The 17,255-nt window shown below is 44.1% G+C and overlaps 1 protein-coding gene across 1 annotated transcript in view; it reads right to left on the reverse strand.

Annotated features, from left to right (window-relative positions):
• The window catches only part of LOC124552595 (angiotensin-converting enzyme-related protein-like), a 385,045-nt gene that overhangs the window by 116,894 nt on the left and 250,896 nt on the right, over positions 1–17,255 (reverse strand). Inside the window, exon 3 of the mRNA XM_047126920.1 lies at positions 16,449–16,610. Within this exon, the coding sequence (XP_046982876.1) occupies positions 16,449–16,610 (162 nt within the window). The remainder of the gene's footprint in view (positions 1–16,448; positions 16,611–17,255) is intronic.

The raw sequence follows: 17,255 nt of genomic DNA on the forward strand, positions 1-17,255 counted from the left end.
AGTCCTACGTGCTTTATTATGGAGAGTTCCAGACCAACTTCACTACAATGACTACATCTTACACAGTTTGAAAAAATTCCTTTGAGAACCGACATATCAAATATTTCATTCACATCCGATTCGCCCATAAAACATTCATAGTTTTCACTCATTGAACCAAGCTTCTTCTGTGAAGTATTTTCTTTCCCACTTTGACTGCTATGGGCATGTGTACTTGAGAGGTTAGGTTCACTCACTTGGTTATCGTCTTTATTGTTTACAGTAATAACACATACCTTTGGCTTTCCAACATTTCTCCTTTTCTTAAAAGCCTTCAGAGGATTTCTAATAACTTTACTTTTACTCATTATTATACTTCAACAAAACAGAGACTCAAGAAACAGAATTAATTACGAATATTTTCGAGATAACGACAGAGTAAATAAACATGAAACAATCGACAATCACACCAGCGATATATATTGAACCATCACAGGTTAGCCACAACACATACTTTATCTCACATCACTAAAATGTACCTGATGAACACGGACGTTAATAATAACGCCATTTGACAGCAGTTTAACAGCGCCACAGTGGGTCACGCCCATGCAGAACACATTTCAAAAAAATTTAAAAATAGTTGTAGTCTTCGGAATTGAATAAATTATATATCTATTAAAAGGTAATAGTCTGCAGATTCAGAAAACGCAAAAAAGTAAAAATTGAACTTTTCATGATTTTGAGCCTTTCCGGAGCCCCTTAACACACTAGGCGCAGTAATTGTGCTGGCAGGACTGAGGCAGCACTTTTGGAACTCACGTCTGATTCCTTCCTGTGATTTTACGAGATTTTTTACAAGCATTCTCAGTGCGTCAGTACAGCTCTGCCTGGTCTCGGTTTAGCTGCAGTTGTTGCTTTGCGTTTCCATTTCGCAATCACGTCAACAGTCGACTTAGGTGGATTTGGAAGGGTTTCCACTGATGGATTTGTCACTCAAGTGACATACAGTGACTACACCACGTTCGAAGTTACTGACACCCAACCCTCCAGATCGGTACCACACGTTTTATGTCGATAGAGTATCAACCACAACACCGATTCAGTTCGTACTACGTCCTGTCGTTCAGTAAACAGATGTAAACGTCAATGAAAAGTACCACCACAAGTTTTTACAGTTTCTAAAAAAATTCAACAAAACCTGACGTTTTAATTTCACAGAATAGCCATATCATTAGTGAAACTGAACAGTTCAAATTTCTAGGTATTCAGATAGTAAATTGTCGTGGAAAGCCCATGTTCAGGACCTTGTTCAAAGACTTAATGCTGCCATTTTTATTATTCGAACGGTATCTGAAGTGAGTGATCGTTCGACACTAAATTTAGTCTACTTTGCTTATTTTCACTCGCTTATGGCCTGTTATATTATATTCTGGGGTAACTCTTCCCATTCTAAAAGGACATTTTTAGTTCATAAACGGGCGGTTCGGGCAATGAGTGGTGTAAGTTCACGAACCTCTTATCGACTCCTGTTCACGAGTCTGGGTATTTTGACATTGGCCACTCAATATATATATTCCTTACTGTCATTTCCTGTTAACAGTATTAGCTTATTCTCAAGAATAAGCAGCTTTCACTCAGTTAATACTCGGCAGAAATCAAACCTGCATTTGGATCGGACTTCCTTAATTCTTGTGCAGAAAGGTGTGCAGTATACTGCTGAATCCATTTTCAATAAGCTACCACTAAAATTAAAAAATCTTAGCAGTAATCCACGCGCTTTCAAATCGCAACTGAAGAGATTTCCTCATGTGTCACTCTTTCTATTCTGCCGAGGAGTTCCTTGAAAAACTAAGTTGACTCTTGCTGTATTGTTGATTGCGTTTACTTAAACTTATAGCTTGACTTTTGCAGGTTCAAAAATGGTTCAAATGGCTCTGAGCACTATGGGACTTAACTTCTAAGGCCATCAGTCCCCTAGAACTTAGAACTACTTAAACCTAACTAACCTAAGGACATCACACACATCCATGCCCGAGGCAGGATTCGAACCTGTGAGCGTAGCGGTCACGCGGTTCCAGACTGTAGCGCCTAGAACCGCTCCGCCACCCCGGCCGGCTGCAGGTTCATAAACATTTTGTTTTCATCTGTTATTACTTTTATGTTGGTATTTCATGAACTGACACGTTCCATGACCTTTGAGATTTGCTCTTCAATTTCGTCGTTGACGAGTAAATAAATAAATGAAATTAATAAATACATACGGAGCACAGGAAAAGCATAACTGTGAATAACAGACATGTATAGGTTCCGTGGGGAAGACGGTAGAGCGTTGCATCTTCGTATAAAGGGTCCTTGGTTGAAACCCCACTGATGAGTTTTTGTTTTTACTCTATTATGCGTGAAGGTGTTATTAGCGATAACATGTTTATGACACGTAAAAGGGCTGCTTGGACTTTACAGCAATTCTCTCGTCACAGTCTCCTTTCGCTTCGTTTCTTTGAAATCAGTAAATCTATAGAGCACAATTTTAATTTCACAGAATATTCAATCAGAAAAGAAAAAAGAATTAAAAGAGACAGAGAAAAGGAAGAAAAAAAGAAAGAATTGCATCACAGGCGCGGAAGAAGTAGTAGTAGTAGTAGTAGTAGTAGTAATAATAATAATAATAATAATAATAATAATAATAATAATAATATCTACAAGTACATAAAGTTGAAGAAATGAAGAAAAAGCAGATTGCCAAAAGAACATTGCTTCAAACTCCGAAGAGTCCTTTTACATGTCAGGAAAATATTGTGCCAGTTCCACGCGTAAACAGGTAACCAGTGGGGTTTGAACGCGGGATCTTGGGTACGACGACCGTACGCTCTACCAACTCATCCACGAGAGATTAACGACAAAATAATGACAGATACGCTTTTCGTGTGCTCCGTGGGTCTGTTACTTTTAATTACCGTTTACGCCTGTTCTATTGGACGACCACACAGCACGAACTAACCGGTGTTTTGGTTGATACTCTATTGACAAACAACGTTTGGTACCGATCTGAGTGTCCGACATGAGTGTGAGCTCGCCTCATCGACTCCTACTGCCGTTCCTGCTTCCCTACTGGCAACAGAACCCTCTCCACGCCCAGTTTCACATTGGCGACTCCGCCTCTCGTGACACCTACTGCTCAATTCTGCATTACCGGGGCGCCTTCCGATACTCTCGAGCAGATTGTATAGCTATCATTACACGGCATTTCTTTAGCTTGCATATGTAAAAGTGTCAGATTTAACACTGTCTTGTCACGGTATGGTTTCGGTTGTTTTTAATGTTGTTAAGTTAAAAGCGCAGAATTTCAGCTGCACGTCATTTTGGAAATCCGTAATTGTGACAGGTCGATAAAGAATTTAGAGCAGTTAGTAGAAGTGGAACGATACACGAGACAACATTCCGTTCTTGTTTCAAAACTGTGAAACCTAGTTTGCTACGACTCGTGCGTACAATTTCCGGCACAAACTATGTTCCAAAATACATCATCTCTGAAAAAAAAATATCGTCGAGCGATTCTAGGCACTACAGTCTGGAACCGCGCGACCGCTACGGTCGCAGGTTCGAATCCTGCCTCGGGCATGCATGTGTGTGATGTCCTTAGGTTAGTTAGGTTTAAATAGTTCTAAGTTCTAGGGGACTGATGACCTTAGAAGTTAAGTCCCATAGTGCTCAGAGCCATTTGAACCATTTTTTTGAAAAGAGTAATCGAAAAATTCGAAAGTTCTGGTTCAATTGTTGATGTGTCGAGCCAGGTGGTCTAGAGGCCAAGCGCCTGCCAAGAAACAGAGGTAGTGGGATCGAATCCCAGAAATTTTCGGTCTGTCTTTGATCTAACCTTCACTTCTCAGCTATGTGAGAAGTCCCAATGAACGACACGTGATTGTGATTCTACGGTCCCCTTTCTCCAGTGTATAAATGGAGTAGGTTAGGTACCTTAACACCCCGAAGTGACGTCCAGCTAAAATACTTGCACTCTGTCTCTGAGCTAGACGAAACTGTTATTAATTGTTGATGTAAAACCCACGACACGAGCTCTTTTAGGTCGTTGAGGAATGAACTCCGCGGCAGTTCGCAAGAGTGGCCGATAGTCCATGGACCTCGAGTCGCCATCGTGCACAAGAAGTGGAGATTTCAACAGCCACTCTTCACTGTATTCGCACTGAAGATATGCATCACCATGCTTACAAAAAAAACTGAATCAACAACTTCTTTCAAGATACCAAACATTGTGAAAAGTTTCCAGAATGAAATTTTCACTCTGCAGGGAGTGTGCGCTGATATGAAACTTAACTCGAGATTTTTGCCATTCACGGGCAAGTGCTCCATCATCTGAGCTACCTCACGACTACTCCTCACAGCCTTAATTCTGCCAGTACCTCGTCACCTACCTTCCAAACTTCACAGAAGCTCTCTTGCGAACCTTGCAGAACTAGCACTCCAGGAACACTATTCTCAGTTTAAACACTTCCGCTGCCCATCAAACCCTCTAGACATGTACCTTAGTGAGCATATCTGGAATGCCTTGCAACGTGCTGTTCAGGAGAGATCTCCACCCCCTCGTACTATCACGGATTTATGGACAGCCCTGCAGGATTCATGGTGTCAGTTTCCTCCAGCATTCCTACAGACATTAGTCGAGTCCATGCCACGTCGTGTTGTGGCACTTCTGCGAGCTCGCGGGGGCCCTGTAGCATCGCCTGGGATCCCTGACGCCCCTGCGCCCTCGGATTCTGACGTCTCTGCCGGTCGACATCTGTCTGACAGTGATTGGGGAACCGTGGCGGGGTCGCGAATCCCTGGGCGGAAGGCGAAAGTTGGTGCTGGGCGCAAGGCTGTACCCTTACGCCTCCGTAACAGGTTTCAGGTGCTGCCCACTGCTGAAAGTACTTCTGAGCCAGCAAGGGCGGCCTCGCCTGTTGCGGCAGTGGCCGGCCTTCCTGAGAGGTCCGGACAAGCGCAGAGGGTGGGATCTCTTGTCATTGCGAACTCCAATGATAGGCGGGTGATGGAGCCCCTTAGGTATATGGCAGCTAAGGACGGGAAGAAAGCCAATGAGCACTCCGTGTGCGTACTGGGGGGAGTCATCGACGATGTGGAAAGGGTGCTTCCGGATGCCATGAACGGTACAAAAAGAAATCCGATAAATTTTGGGTATAGGATAAATCGCACAAATCTAAGGGCTGTCAATTCGACTAAATACCTAGGAATTAGAATTACGAGTAACTTAAAATTGGAAAGAACACACAGACAATATTGTGGGGAACGCGAAACAAAGACTGCGCTTTGTCGGCAGAACACTCAGAAGATGCGACAATCCCACTAAAGAGACAGCCTTCATTACACTTGTCCTTCCTCTGTTGGAATATTGCTGCGCGGTGTGGGATCCTTACCAGGTAGGATTGACGGAGGACATCGAGAAAGTGCAAAGAAGGCCAGCTCGTTTCGCGTTATCGCACAATAGGGGTGAGAGTGTCACTGATATGATACGCGAGTTGGGGTGGCAGTCACTGAAACAAAGGCGGTTCTCTTTATCTATTTACAAATTTCAATCACCAACTTTCTCTTCCGAATGCGAAAATATTTTGTTGACACCCACCTACGTACAGTGTGTAAACTTTTAGATGGCAGACCTCTCCCTAGTCCTAAGTCGGTAAACGTCGGAAGGCTTCGGTAGGCACGCAGTTTCGACTGCTGCCAACATTACGTAGCTGACCGTGTTGTACAAGGTAGCCATTGTCGTCTGCTTCGTTATTGTTTTGCGCTGTACTGTTCTGCGTGTTTTTATTGTGCAGTTGTGCTAAACGTTATCAAAATGAGTGAAGAGGCAGTTGCTTTTTTTTAACACGTTTGCGAAACGAGTTGCGAATAGTGTTAGTAGTGAAGAAGTAATAGAACAAAACGTCATGCCTGACGCGGAACTTTTTCACGCATCTCTATGTTTACCACATCATACCTCCTGAATTATATGTCGTAAAGAGACATAAATTTGCCGGCGCATTTACTGATGTATGTGGATACTGTATGCAAAATATGTTGCGATTAGAGTTAACAGTAACGAAATAATACATTAAAACGTCATGCCTACTACGGCAGATTTACGGTATGTACTGAGAAAATGTAGTAAGCGACAACCTTTTTTCCTTTCATTATTTTGTGGGGGCGTGTCAGCGAGAAAAACTTTCGTGAAGGTTTGAAATTGTATGTAACGTTTGTTGCTAGTCGCTAAGTGCTCTCATTCTCAAATAGTGGAGGCATGAATCTGGGTATTTTCCCGCGGTGGCATCTCATTGTTTATGACGTCATATCTCCTCAGGAATGTGTCTTTTTTTTCGGCTGGGAACCTTCGTGGGCGTTCGGAGAACAACTCACTAAAGTTTCATTGCAATCGGATGACTGGTTTCTGAGCGCATAGTAGACAAACACATATATTTTAATGTACATGACGATTTCAGTTTCGTTTACGAACAACATTTAAAGCGAGGTTTACTTCCAAGCCTTTCGTCTGCTTTCGTGTAAGCATGACGCGCAGTTTGTAGTGCCAGCACTGCAACTGGTAGGCGTGCCATGTCCCCCCCCCCCCCCGCCCCCCGCCCCCAACAGCTCCTCTCCCTTCGTCAGCCAATGCTTGCTTCCTCCTCTCCCCGCACTCCCCTCACAACTCTGCCGTCTTACAGTTAACACACTGTAGGGAGAAATGATCATCATCATAAAATAAGAGAAATCAGAGCTCGAACGGAAAGATTTAGGTGTTCCTTTCTCCCACCCGCCATTCGACAGTGGAATGGTAGAGAAGTAATAGGAAAATGGTTCGATGAATCTTCTGCCAGGCACTTAAGTGTGAATTGCAGAGTAACCATGTAGATGTAGATTAGGCAGGTGTACCAGTTTCTTTGGCTCTTCAGTGTATATACGCATTTAATGGACAGTGCCGTGGTCTGGAATGTTCAGTACGTTGACGGGCTCTTTCCTCCCTCCCTCCTCCCCCCCCCCCCTTCCTTCCCTCTCCCGTCACCCAATCTTAATGCCTTGGGATTTTGGTACTAGTGTCACTTGCAAATTTTGATGAAAGTAAGCCTCATTACCGATGTACAAACACTACAGGAACGTGTTATCAGTGCCTGCCAGTGCACGCGTGATCAACCTTTAGTTTTTCAGAAGGGTTCTTGATTTGCGAAGTCCCGAATCAGGAGAGGCGCAACACAGCACAGCGGAGGTGAGCATTGGGCAGCTGCCGCGACGCTGCTTCGCCACCACGTATAGTGGCGAGGGATACGGCAGAGTCGATTCACTGCGTGGGCGGCAAACCCGCAAGCCGGCCGATTAGCAAGCTTTCTCAAACGATTTTAAAGGAACTATTCGGCAAAAAAAAAATTGAGTCTCGCACATCTCGTGGCTTTACTCGTCAGCTTCATGAACAACTGCCTATCATTTCGTCAATTGTCATATGTACGAGGGTTGGAACTAAAATAGTGACAACTATTTATTCACAACCGATACAAAAGAGTCACATGTTTGCATCTGTTACTGTCCTTCAGAGTATTCACCAGCGTTGTGTAGAACCCGTTGCGAGCGATGCGGAAGTCGTAGTATACCATAAGCAGAGCCTGTTCTGTTGAGGGTGCGAATGGAGCGGTCTACTGCCTGTCGAATCTCTGGAATAGTTATGAAGCGAATGCCACAAAGTGGTTCCTTCACCTTCGGAATCAAATCAAAGTTACAAGGACTTAAGTCCAGGGATTATGGTGGATGGTACAGTACTTCCCAGTCCCATCGACCGAACAGAGCAGCCACAGCTCGCGCTGTATGCGCCCGCGCATTGTCGTGCAAAATGGAGGGTGGGTTGCGCAGAAAGTGTCGCCGCTACTTTCGCAAAGCTGGTGGCAGGTGATGCTCCAAAACCGAACAGTAATACTGTGCACTCACGGTCTGCCGTGGAGGGACGTAATGCGTTAGGATAACACCATCACAGTCGTACACGAGAATCACCATAACTTTCACCCTACTGGGCTCTGAGGCACTTTCGACTTTCGCGGCGACCCATAATGACGCCATTCGTTGGACTGGTGTTTCAGTTTTGGCTTCGTGGCATTCGCTTCAGAACTGTTGCAGAGATTCGACAGGCAGTAGACCGCTCCATTCGCACCATCAACAGAACAGGCACTGATAACGGTATACTACACCTTCCACGCCGCTGGCGACGGGTTCTACACAACGCTGGTGACTACTTTGAAGGACGGTGACACGTGTAAACATCTAACTCTTTCGTATCGATTGTGAATAAATAGTTGTCACTATTGAAGTTCCAACCTTCGTAATGTGGTATCTCGGGATTGTGTAAACTACTGCAAGAATGTCGAAAAGTCTGCATTGAAAAAGAAGGGTCGCCAAGAATTTGCGTCTTGTGCATGTTAGGTCATATGTTTCAGCTCATGAAATGTAGCTAACACACTGAATTATTTTTTTTTAACTTAGAAGAATATCTCTGTCACCAATCTCGAGAAAACAGATCGTACGTAATGTCGTTTATCACGAACTCGCGCGCTAGCGAAAATGTCTGAATGAAATATTCGTAACATTCCTCATCGAAACAAGAGTTTAGTAAATGATAGTATGCAAAGAGTAGAACATTTTCTCATATAATTAATAGGCGAAACTTCGATATGTAACCGATATTCAAGCAAATACAATTTTTTTTCCAATCAAATATCATCTTTGAGGACCATCGATAGCCGACGAAAAGAAACTTGCTATAGGTTCCTAGAAATCTGAACTATGAACTGGGTTTGGAGACATAGCGGTCGAATTCAAAGTAGAATTCACAACTGTTGTAAGAATTGTGGAGTCAACTACGAAAGGGTTGTGGGATTGCCTCCAGCCACTTCAAATATGACTGCCTTTTTCTGACTACTGTTGCATAACTTTCCAAATGCAGTCGGTGATGTTCACAGAAAACACACTCGTCTAAAACTCCGAGAAAATTCTGTTACTGCGTTTTGTAGTCCTAAAAATTTTCATTCAGTCTTACCTAAAGCAGATACAGATCCCCAGGGGAAATTAATTATAATCGATTTTGGGTTATATGGGAAGGAAAGAGGAAGGGTAGATTTAATTCTTTTAGTGTATTTCGCTTGGTGCAAGAAGGGGAGCTTAATAAATGCCAGATCCTCCACTGCCAAGACATCAGTTGTATTGCTTTTTGCACTCATTGGAGATGAGGCATACCTATACGTGAGGCATTTTATGAAATTTTGATGGGTTTTAGATCTTTGAAATGAAAATTTCAAAGAACACTTTTGCAGACCAAGACGATAAATTGAATGTGCGTTTGGAATAATGGGTGCTAAGTGGAACATATTTTGGAAACCAACAGTAATTTCACCTCAGCTTTCTGACTATATTGCGAAATGTACACGTTACCCGCCAGGGTAGCTGAGAGCGCTAACGCGCTGCTTCCTGGACTCCGGTAGGCGCACCAGCCCCGGATCGAATCCGCCCGGCGGACCACCGACGAGGGATGTGGTTTTTAGGCGGTTTTCCACATCCTGCTAGGTGAATACTGGGTTGGTCGCCACGTTCCGCCTCAGTTACACAACTTGCAGACATTTCAAACACGTTTGCACTATTCCATGGTTTACTCTTACGCAGACTGTTGGAGTGCACACATTCCGTCCCAGGGAGGGGGGGGGGGGGGGGGGGGTTACAGGTTGGCGACAGGAAGGGCATCTGGCCACCCCCTAAATTTAACACGCCAAATCCGGTTAACCATGACAGTAGACCCCGCTAGTCGGGATTAATGCTCGGAAAGAGAGAGACTGTGAAATGTACACATTTTCACAACGTTGTAATTGACCTACAAGAATCCCAGATTGTCGATGAGCGAGCTGGGTGGCGCGATGGTTAGCATACCGGACTCGCATTCGCGAGGACTAGGGATCAAACCCGCATCCGGCCATCCAGATTTTGGTGTTCCGTGATTTCCCTACATCGCTTGAGGCAAGTGCCGGGATGGTTTCTTTAAAAGGGCACGGCCGACTTTCTTCGCATCCTTCCTTAATCCAATTTGTGCTCCGTCTCTAATGACCTCGTTGTCGACGGGACGTTAAACACTGATCATCTGCTCCTCCTCCCCCCTCGCGTGAAACAACCCTCGTCTAAAAACAGTGTCTTTGTCGTGAAAAGCAGATCTTCAACATGTCTTTCATGTAAAAAGTAAATCTTCACCACATCTTTGCATCATTTCTTCAGCGAAGGGCTTGGGACATGCTGTATATAACATGGGTATAGCAAATGTTCGCGCAGGATCGCTTAGACTAGAGAATGACTCTCTCCGATAGACGCTGGAATTCTACGTGCACTTGTTCCAGGCTCTTCCCCCAGTTATTGCAATACTCGCTCCTCCGCAACGGGAGTACACCTGGTGCACCTGGTGCGAGGTCCAACACAATCCGACACTGCTAGAGTTACAAAACCAGACTCTGCTAGTCGCTGAAAAGACAGCTGGATAACTGGATATGTTTTCGGCACATAGGACACAGTCTTGATGGATGTTTCGATTTGCCAGGCCATAACGGAACATCACGTCTGCCATTTGCTGCGTGGAATAACAGACTTCCATTACGATGGCAGGAAGTAAGATAACACTACGATCTAAAAGGATTTCAAAAAACTTATCAAAACACGGACTAGTTACATTAGAACTAATTTATGTGCTGCTCCTACCCAGGACCGAAGACGGTTTACAGCAACAACACTAACAGACGATTACAGCATGCTGTACGCATGGGCAACAAGAAGAGGAATACATCCACTTGTCTTTTTTGTCCATACTATCGCCTCGCAAAATGTGGAATACTTTTTCAAAGCCGTTTATTTTGGCGACTGCGTCTTAGACTTCTCAAGCTGTACAACGATCTGTGCTTCGAGGTCTGTCGAATGTATAATGTAAAAACCGATGTTATCCTCGTAATCATTGGTGCCTTGAGATTAATACCACACAACATCAAGAGTGTCCTGTCTAGAACCGCAGAGTGTGGTAACAAATGTGCAACACAAGATATAGCACTGTGCGGTTGCACTCACATTTCTCACAAAATACTGCGAAACCACTTCAGTGACCAGGCTCATTCCTAACGAAGCTATAACTAACTTTGAGAATACTTGCCTGCAAGTTATACCAAAAAATGTAATTGCTATTGTGAAAAAAGAAGATAAAATATTAAAAAAACTAAAACGCGATCTGCAATTACGAAACAACATCAGTCAGTAAATAAATGAATGTCTTACATGTTATCTTTAGCTTCCTTCAACACTGAAACAATGTATTTAGCTATTAACACTTTAAACTTCTATTGCCCGAGACACCGTTTCAAAATTACAGCATCCGACTTATCTGTTTGGAATTAATTATTTATATTAGACAACTTAATTTTAAATTGTCATCATCATTGTAGATAGTGTCCTTCACACTGAGATAATCTTTCGGTACACAAATACAATAAGCACTCACGCACCCCTTTGAAAACAGGCAGTGTATCTTCGTCTGTCAACGCATTTCTAAACCGCAGGAATCCTCAACAGCTATCCGCGATCGCCAGCGCCTCCAGTATAGGCAACCACTTTAGCGCTATTGGCGGCCGGGTAGCGGAGTAACAGGCGCGTCCATTAATTACAGCAACGATAGGCGACCGGCAAAACTTACACGCGTAGTTCCTTCACTCTGACCTAAGGTTCATTATCCACTGGACGTCTCTCTCTCTCTCTCTCTCTCTCTCTCTCTCTCTCTCTCTCTCTCTCTCTCTCTCTCCCCCTCTTCTACATCTACATCGATATTCTGCAAGCCACCGTAATGTGCGTAGCGGAGGGTGCCCTGTACTACTACTGAGCATTTCTTTTCCTGTTCCACTTGCAAACAGAGCAAGGGAAAAACGACTATCTACATGCCTCCGTATGAGCCGTAATTTCTCATATCTTGTCTTCGTGGTCCTTACGAGCAATGGATTTTGGCGACAGTAGAATCGTGTGGCAGTCAGCTTTCAGATCCCAGTTCCATAAATTTTCTCAATAGCGTTTTTCGAAAAGAACGTCGCCTTCCCTCCAGGGATTTCCATTTGAGTTCCCGAAGCATTTCCGTAACACTTACGTGTTTTTCGAACCAACCAGTAACAAGTGTAGCAGACCGCTTGGAACTGCTTCGATGTCTTCCTTCAGTCCGACGTGGTACGGATCCCTAAATCTAGCAGTAGTCTCTCTGTTTCTCAATGAACGCACTGTACCCTAATGGCGTTGCTATCAGATTTCATATAGAATTTTCCGTGTAATTAGACCCTCTCCTAGATCACGTTAAGCCAGATTTCTCTCGTGCAGGTAAAAATCGTGTCTGATTGTTCAAGAGCACTGATCACTAGTGTTTACAACAATAGAATTACAGAATTATACAACAACCGTTATGTTGAAGCGTTCTACGGCATAGTTTAATGAAAAAATATGACGTTTTCCAGGGGAAATTACATACACCACTAAAAAAAGCAAAGACGGAATCCGCATACTCAATCCTCTTTCCACAAAATTGTGCAGATGTCGGTGAAACAGAGGTTTTCTTCTGCATATTCGTGTTTTACTAAAAGAGATGAGTACCTTCAATTCCAAAAATTTTTCAATTCGGTGTAAATCTGAAGTAAATGTGCACCCAGAACAGATCTTCCCTGGATGGAATTCCCAACAACGAGACATTTCTCATATACGAGGCGACTTCAGAAATTAAGTTACACATTAACATGGCACGCCAAGTACCTTATTTAATGCTGAACTGCACTTCAAAGTGACACAGATACTTGACACTGTTTTTCCAACATGGTGTCAAAGTTTCCGAAAACAGTGGTCAGAACACTACCAAACTCCTGGACGACAGAAACGCGCTCCTTGGTCACGGAGCCATCCGAGAATCGCTGTGTGAATCTTTGTTGGAAAACTCGTCTCCCCCCGCCCCCAGATTGCCTGTACATTGTCATCTGCGTTCGATGGCGTTCCTTCTTGACCAGCATCATCCGCGTCGGTGCGGCCTTAGTCAAACTGCGGCTGGACAAGACACTGAATTTGGTCTGTGTACAACCAGAATTTCAAGGTGAACCCACGTGCAATGCAGGCGCGTAAAGACACACACACACACACACACACACACACACACACACACACACACACACACACACACACACCTACCTTAAAATCTCTCTCCCTCAATCAAAAAGTCGTCTGGCATTTTTTCTCCGCCGTTTCGGTTGATATCTGCAACTTCAGTTTTGCAATGTGTAGATGGAGCCATGACAAACGGAAAACAGTGCTCATCGAACTTTTCATGCTCCGGCTACAGTGTCTAAGATATCGCCAGGGTTTTTCTCGTTAAAAAAGACTGAGTAGAATTTTACATGCTCAAAGTGGTACGATGTTACTTTAGTGGGACATATTGGTTGTATGTTGTGCGTTAACAGAGACAGCGAAAAACACACACAATAGCCTGCCAACCAAACATTTACATACGTTATATATAGCTACGTCTTACACAGCTAGTTGTAGCGAGTAGCTCTGGATTTGCAGCTGATGAGAGAGGCAGAAAATTGCATTACTGTGGAAATGTAACGGTTATTGCGAACCAGTGTTTGAGTGTTAAAATAATACGTAATTTAAAATGAAGTTTTATTATTTTATTAATTTGACAGACTAAACATGTTCCTGATTCTTCCCTCACTTCTTGGTATAACAACATTATAACAAATGGAAAGCACCGTATTGCTTACGTTCTACAGGATTAACTCATTCCGTTAACCAGTTTTCGGCTTACAAGACCATCATCAGACTGAGTATCGTCGCCAAAGAAGTTACAAAGACATGTACAATCTTTATCAAACACACAGTAAATGTCATGTTTCACTGTGTGGTGTTAATGCAATTTCAAAGGCTAAAGTTGAAAAATTAATAAATATAAAGGGAAGAAACAGGAAAAACATTACACTAAACTCTATAAACGTGCCAACGTAATAGTTTACATTAATAAACTCAATAAAATTAGTGCTTGACAGGACTACTTCAAGAATTGTGTGTGATGTGGTGAATTATGTGGTGAAAGTGATGACACTTTCTGCAGGACCTGACCATCATTTTGCAGGACAATGCTCAAGAACGTACAGTGCAACCCGTTACTGATTTGTTTGACTCATGGGGCTCCTAAGTGCTATACCACCACCTGCACTCCCCTGACTTAAGCCCTTGTTGAGGTTAACTCTATTTCTAAACTGAAGGAAACACTTCACGGCATTCGCCTCAGAACTGCTACAAATTCGCAGGGCAATAGACCGCGCCGCTCGAACTGTCAACACAGGTGGCACTGCTAAGAGTAACCTACGACTTCCACATCGCTGGCAGTGGGTTATACACAATGCTGGTGACTACTTTGAAGGTCAGTAAAACTTTGAAACACGTATATATTTTGATGTACTAGCTGTAAATAAATAGTTGCCAGTATTAAAGTCCCAACCCTCGTACAACAGCTCGGCCGACGAAAGATCCGAACCCAAAGACTGTCAAGTTGCACAGGTCGCACCAGTATTCAAGAAACGTTGCAGGAGTAATCCACGAAATTACAGGCCATATCATTAACGTCGATATACAGCAGTGTTTTGGAACATGCATTGCGTTCGAACATTGTGTCAATAGACCATTCTGTTCACGGATTTAGAAAACATTTTTGTGGAACACAACTAGCTCTTTACTCGAACGAATTGAGTGCTATTCACAAGGAATTTCGTATTGATTCTGCATTTCCAGATTTCCAGAAGGTTTTTGACACTGTAGCACACAAGAAGCTTGTAGTGAAATTGCGTGGTTATGGAATATCGTCTCAGTTATGTGACTGGATTCGTGATTTCCTGTCAGATAGGTCACAGTTCGTTGTAACTGACGGGAAGTCATCAAGTAAAACAGAAGTGATTTCTGGCGTTCACCACGGTAGTGCTATTGACCTTCTGCGGTTCCTTATCTATATAAACGATTTAGCAGACGATCTGAGCAGCCGTTTTAGGTTTTCAGATGATGCTGTATCTTATCGTCTAGTAAAGCCATCAGAAGATCAATACAAATTTCAAAACGGATATGCAAATTGGCAATAAACCCTAAATAATGGAAAGTGTGATGTCATCCATATGCGTACTAAAAGGAATCCGTTAAACTTCGGTAAGGCCGTAAGTGTACCTAGGAATTACAATTACGAACGACTTAAACTGCACCGAACACACAGAAAAAGTTGTGGGGAAGGCAAACCAAAGACTGCGTTTTACTGGCAGAACACTAAGAAGATCCAACAGATCTACTAAAGAGACTGCCTACACTTCGCTTGACCGTCCTGTTTTGGAGTACTGTTGCGCGGTGTGGGATCCTTACCAGGTAGGATTAACGAAGTACATGGAGAAACCTGAAAGAAGAGCAGCACGTTTTGTATTATCGCGAAATAGGGGAGAGGGTGTCACTGAAATGATACAGGATTTGGGGTGGACATCACTAAAACAAAGGCGTTTTTCAATGGGGCGAACCTTCTCGCGAAATTTCAATCACGAACTTTCTCCTCCGAATGCGAAAATATTTTGGTGACGCCGACCTACATAGGGAGAAAAGATCATCACGATAAAATAAGGGAAGTCAGAGCTCGCACGGAAACATGTCCGCTTTTTCCGTGAGTTGTTCGACATAAGAATAACGATGAATTATTGTGAAGGTGGTTCGATGAACCTTCTGCTGGGCATTTAAGTACCATTTGTACAGTATCCATGTAGATGTACACTCTGTGGGCAAGTAGAACAGAGGTCTAACAGTCGAACAGATGAGTGGGAGTCGAACAGATGAGTGGGAGTCGAACAGATGAGTGGGAGTCGAACAGATGAGTGGGTTGTGGTGGTGGTTAGTGTTTAACGTCCCGTCGACAACGAGGTCATTAGAGACGGAGCGCAAGCTCGGGTTAGGGAAGGAGTGGGAAGGAAATCGGCCGTGCCCTTTCAAAGGAACCATCCCGGCATTTGCCTGAAACGATTTAGGGAAATCACGGAAAACCTAAATCAGGATGGCCGAGATGAGTGGGAGTCGAACGGATGAGTGGGAGTCGAACGGATGAGTGGGAGTCGAACGGATGAGTGGGAGTCGAACGGATGAGTGGGAGTCGAACGGATGAGTGGGAGTCGAACGGATGAGTGGGAGTCGAACGGATGAGTGGGAGTCGAACGGATGAGTGGGAGTCGAACGGATGAGTGGGAGTCGAACGGATGAGTGGGAGTAGAACAGATGAGTGGGAGTAGAACAGATGAGTGGGAGTAGAACAGATGAGTAGGAGTAGAATAGATGAGTAGGAGTAGAATAGATGAGTAGAATAGAATAGAATAGATACAGACCTTGCGGTAGTCGGGCAGCGGCAGCGCGGCGGCGCCGGGGCTGGAGGCGAGCAGCACGCGCTCCCGGAGGCCCGCGTCCTCCAGCGAGGCCGGCTCGGAGAACTCGCGCAGGGAGTCAGAGTTGGAGCGTTGCGCCTGCGCCAGGTCCTCGTCCGCCTGCAGCTGCAACACACACGCCACCGTCGTCTACACTCACCTTACCTTTACTTTCTACCTAACTGTACATTCCTCTAAACAAAAGAACTGCGTGGAGCAGTCGGCAGAAAGCAAACACAGCGCACGCGAGATCACACGTGAGCACTGCAAAATTTGTAACAAACCGACGCTTTGGGTTTAGTCATCCATCATCCTTCGTACAATCCCTGCTTAGCGGGATCCGATTTTCACATGTAAAGCAAGAAAGCGAACCACTAAACTACCGTCCAATATCGTTGATGATCATGTGTTGTAGAATGCTAAGGAACACAGTACCTGATTAAAAGTACGAGCGTCGTTCGCTAAGTAATGCCTCACATTTTTTTTTCTCAGAACGTATTTATTGTTAAGAGTCAGAATTTCTACGTAGTCTCCGTCACATTCTACGGCCTTACGCCAACATTATGGAAGAGCATGTATTCGCTGCCAGTAAAAGCTCTTGTCCTGTTGGCGTAGCCATGTTTTCGCTGCATGACTGACGCTCTCGTCGTCTTCAAGGTTTGTTCCCTGTTGGTTGGTTGGTTGTTTTGGGGAAGGAGACCAGACAGCGTGGTCATCGGTCTCATCGGATTAGGGAAGGATGGCGAAGGAAGTCGGCCGTGCCCTTTCAGA

Source organism: Schistocerca americana, chromosome 10, assembly GCF_021461395.2.
Source record: "Schistocerca americana isolate TAMUIC-IGC-003095 chromosome 10, iqSchAmer2.1, whole genome shotgun sequence".
NCBI lineage: Eukaryota > Metazoa > Arthropoda > Insecta > Orthoptera > Acrididae > Schistocerca > Schistocerca americana.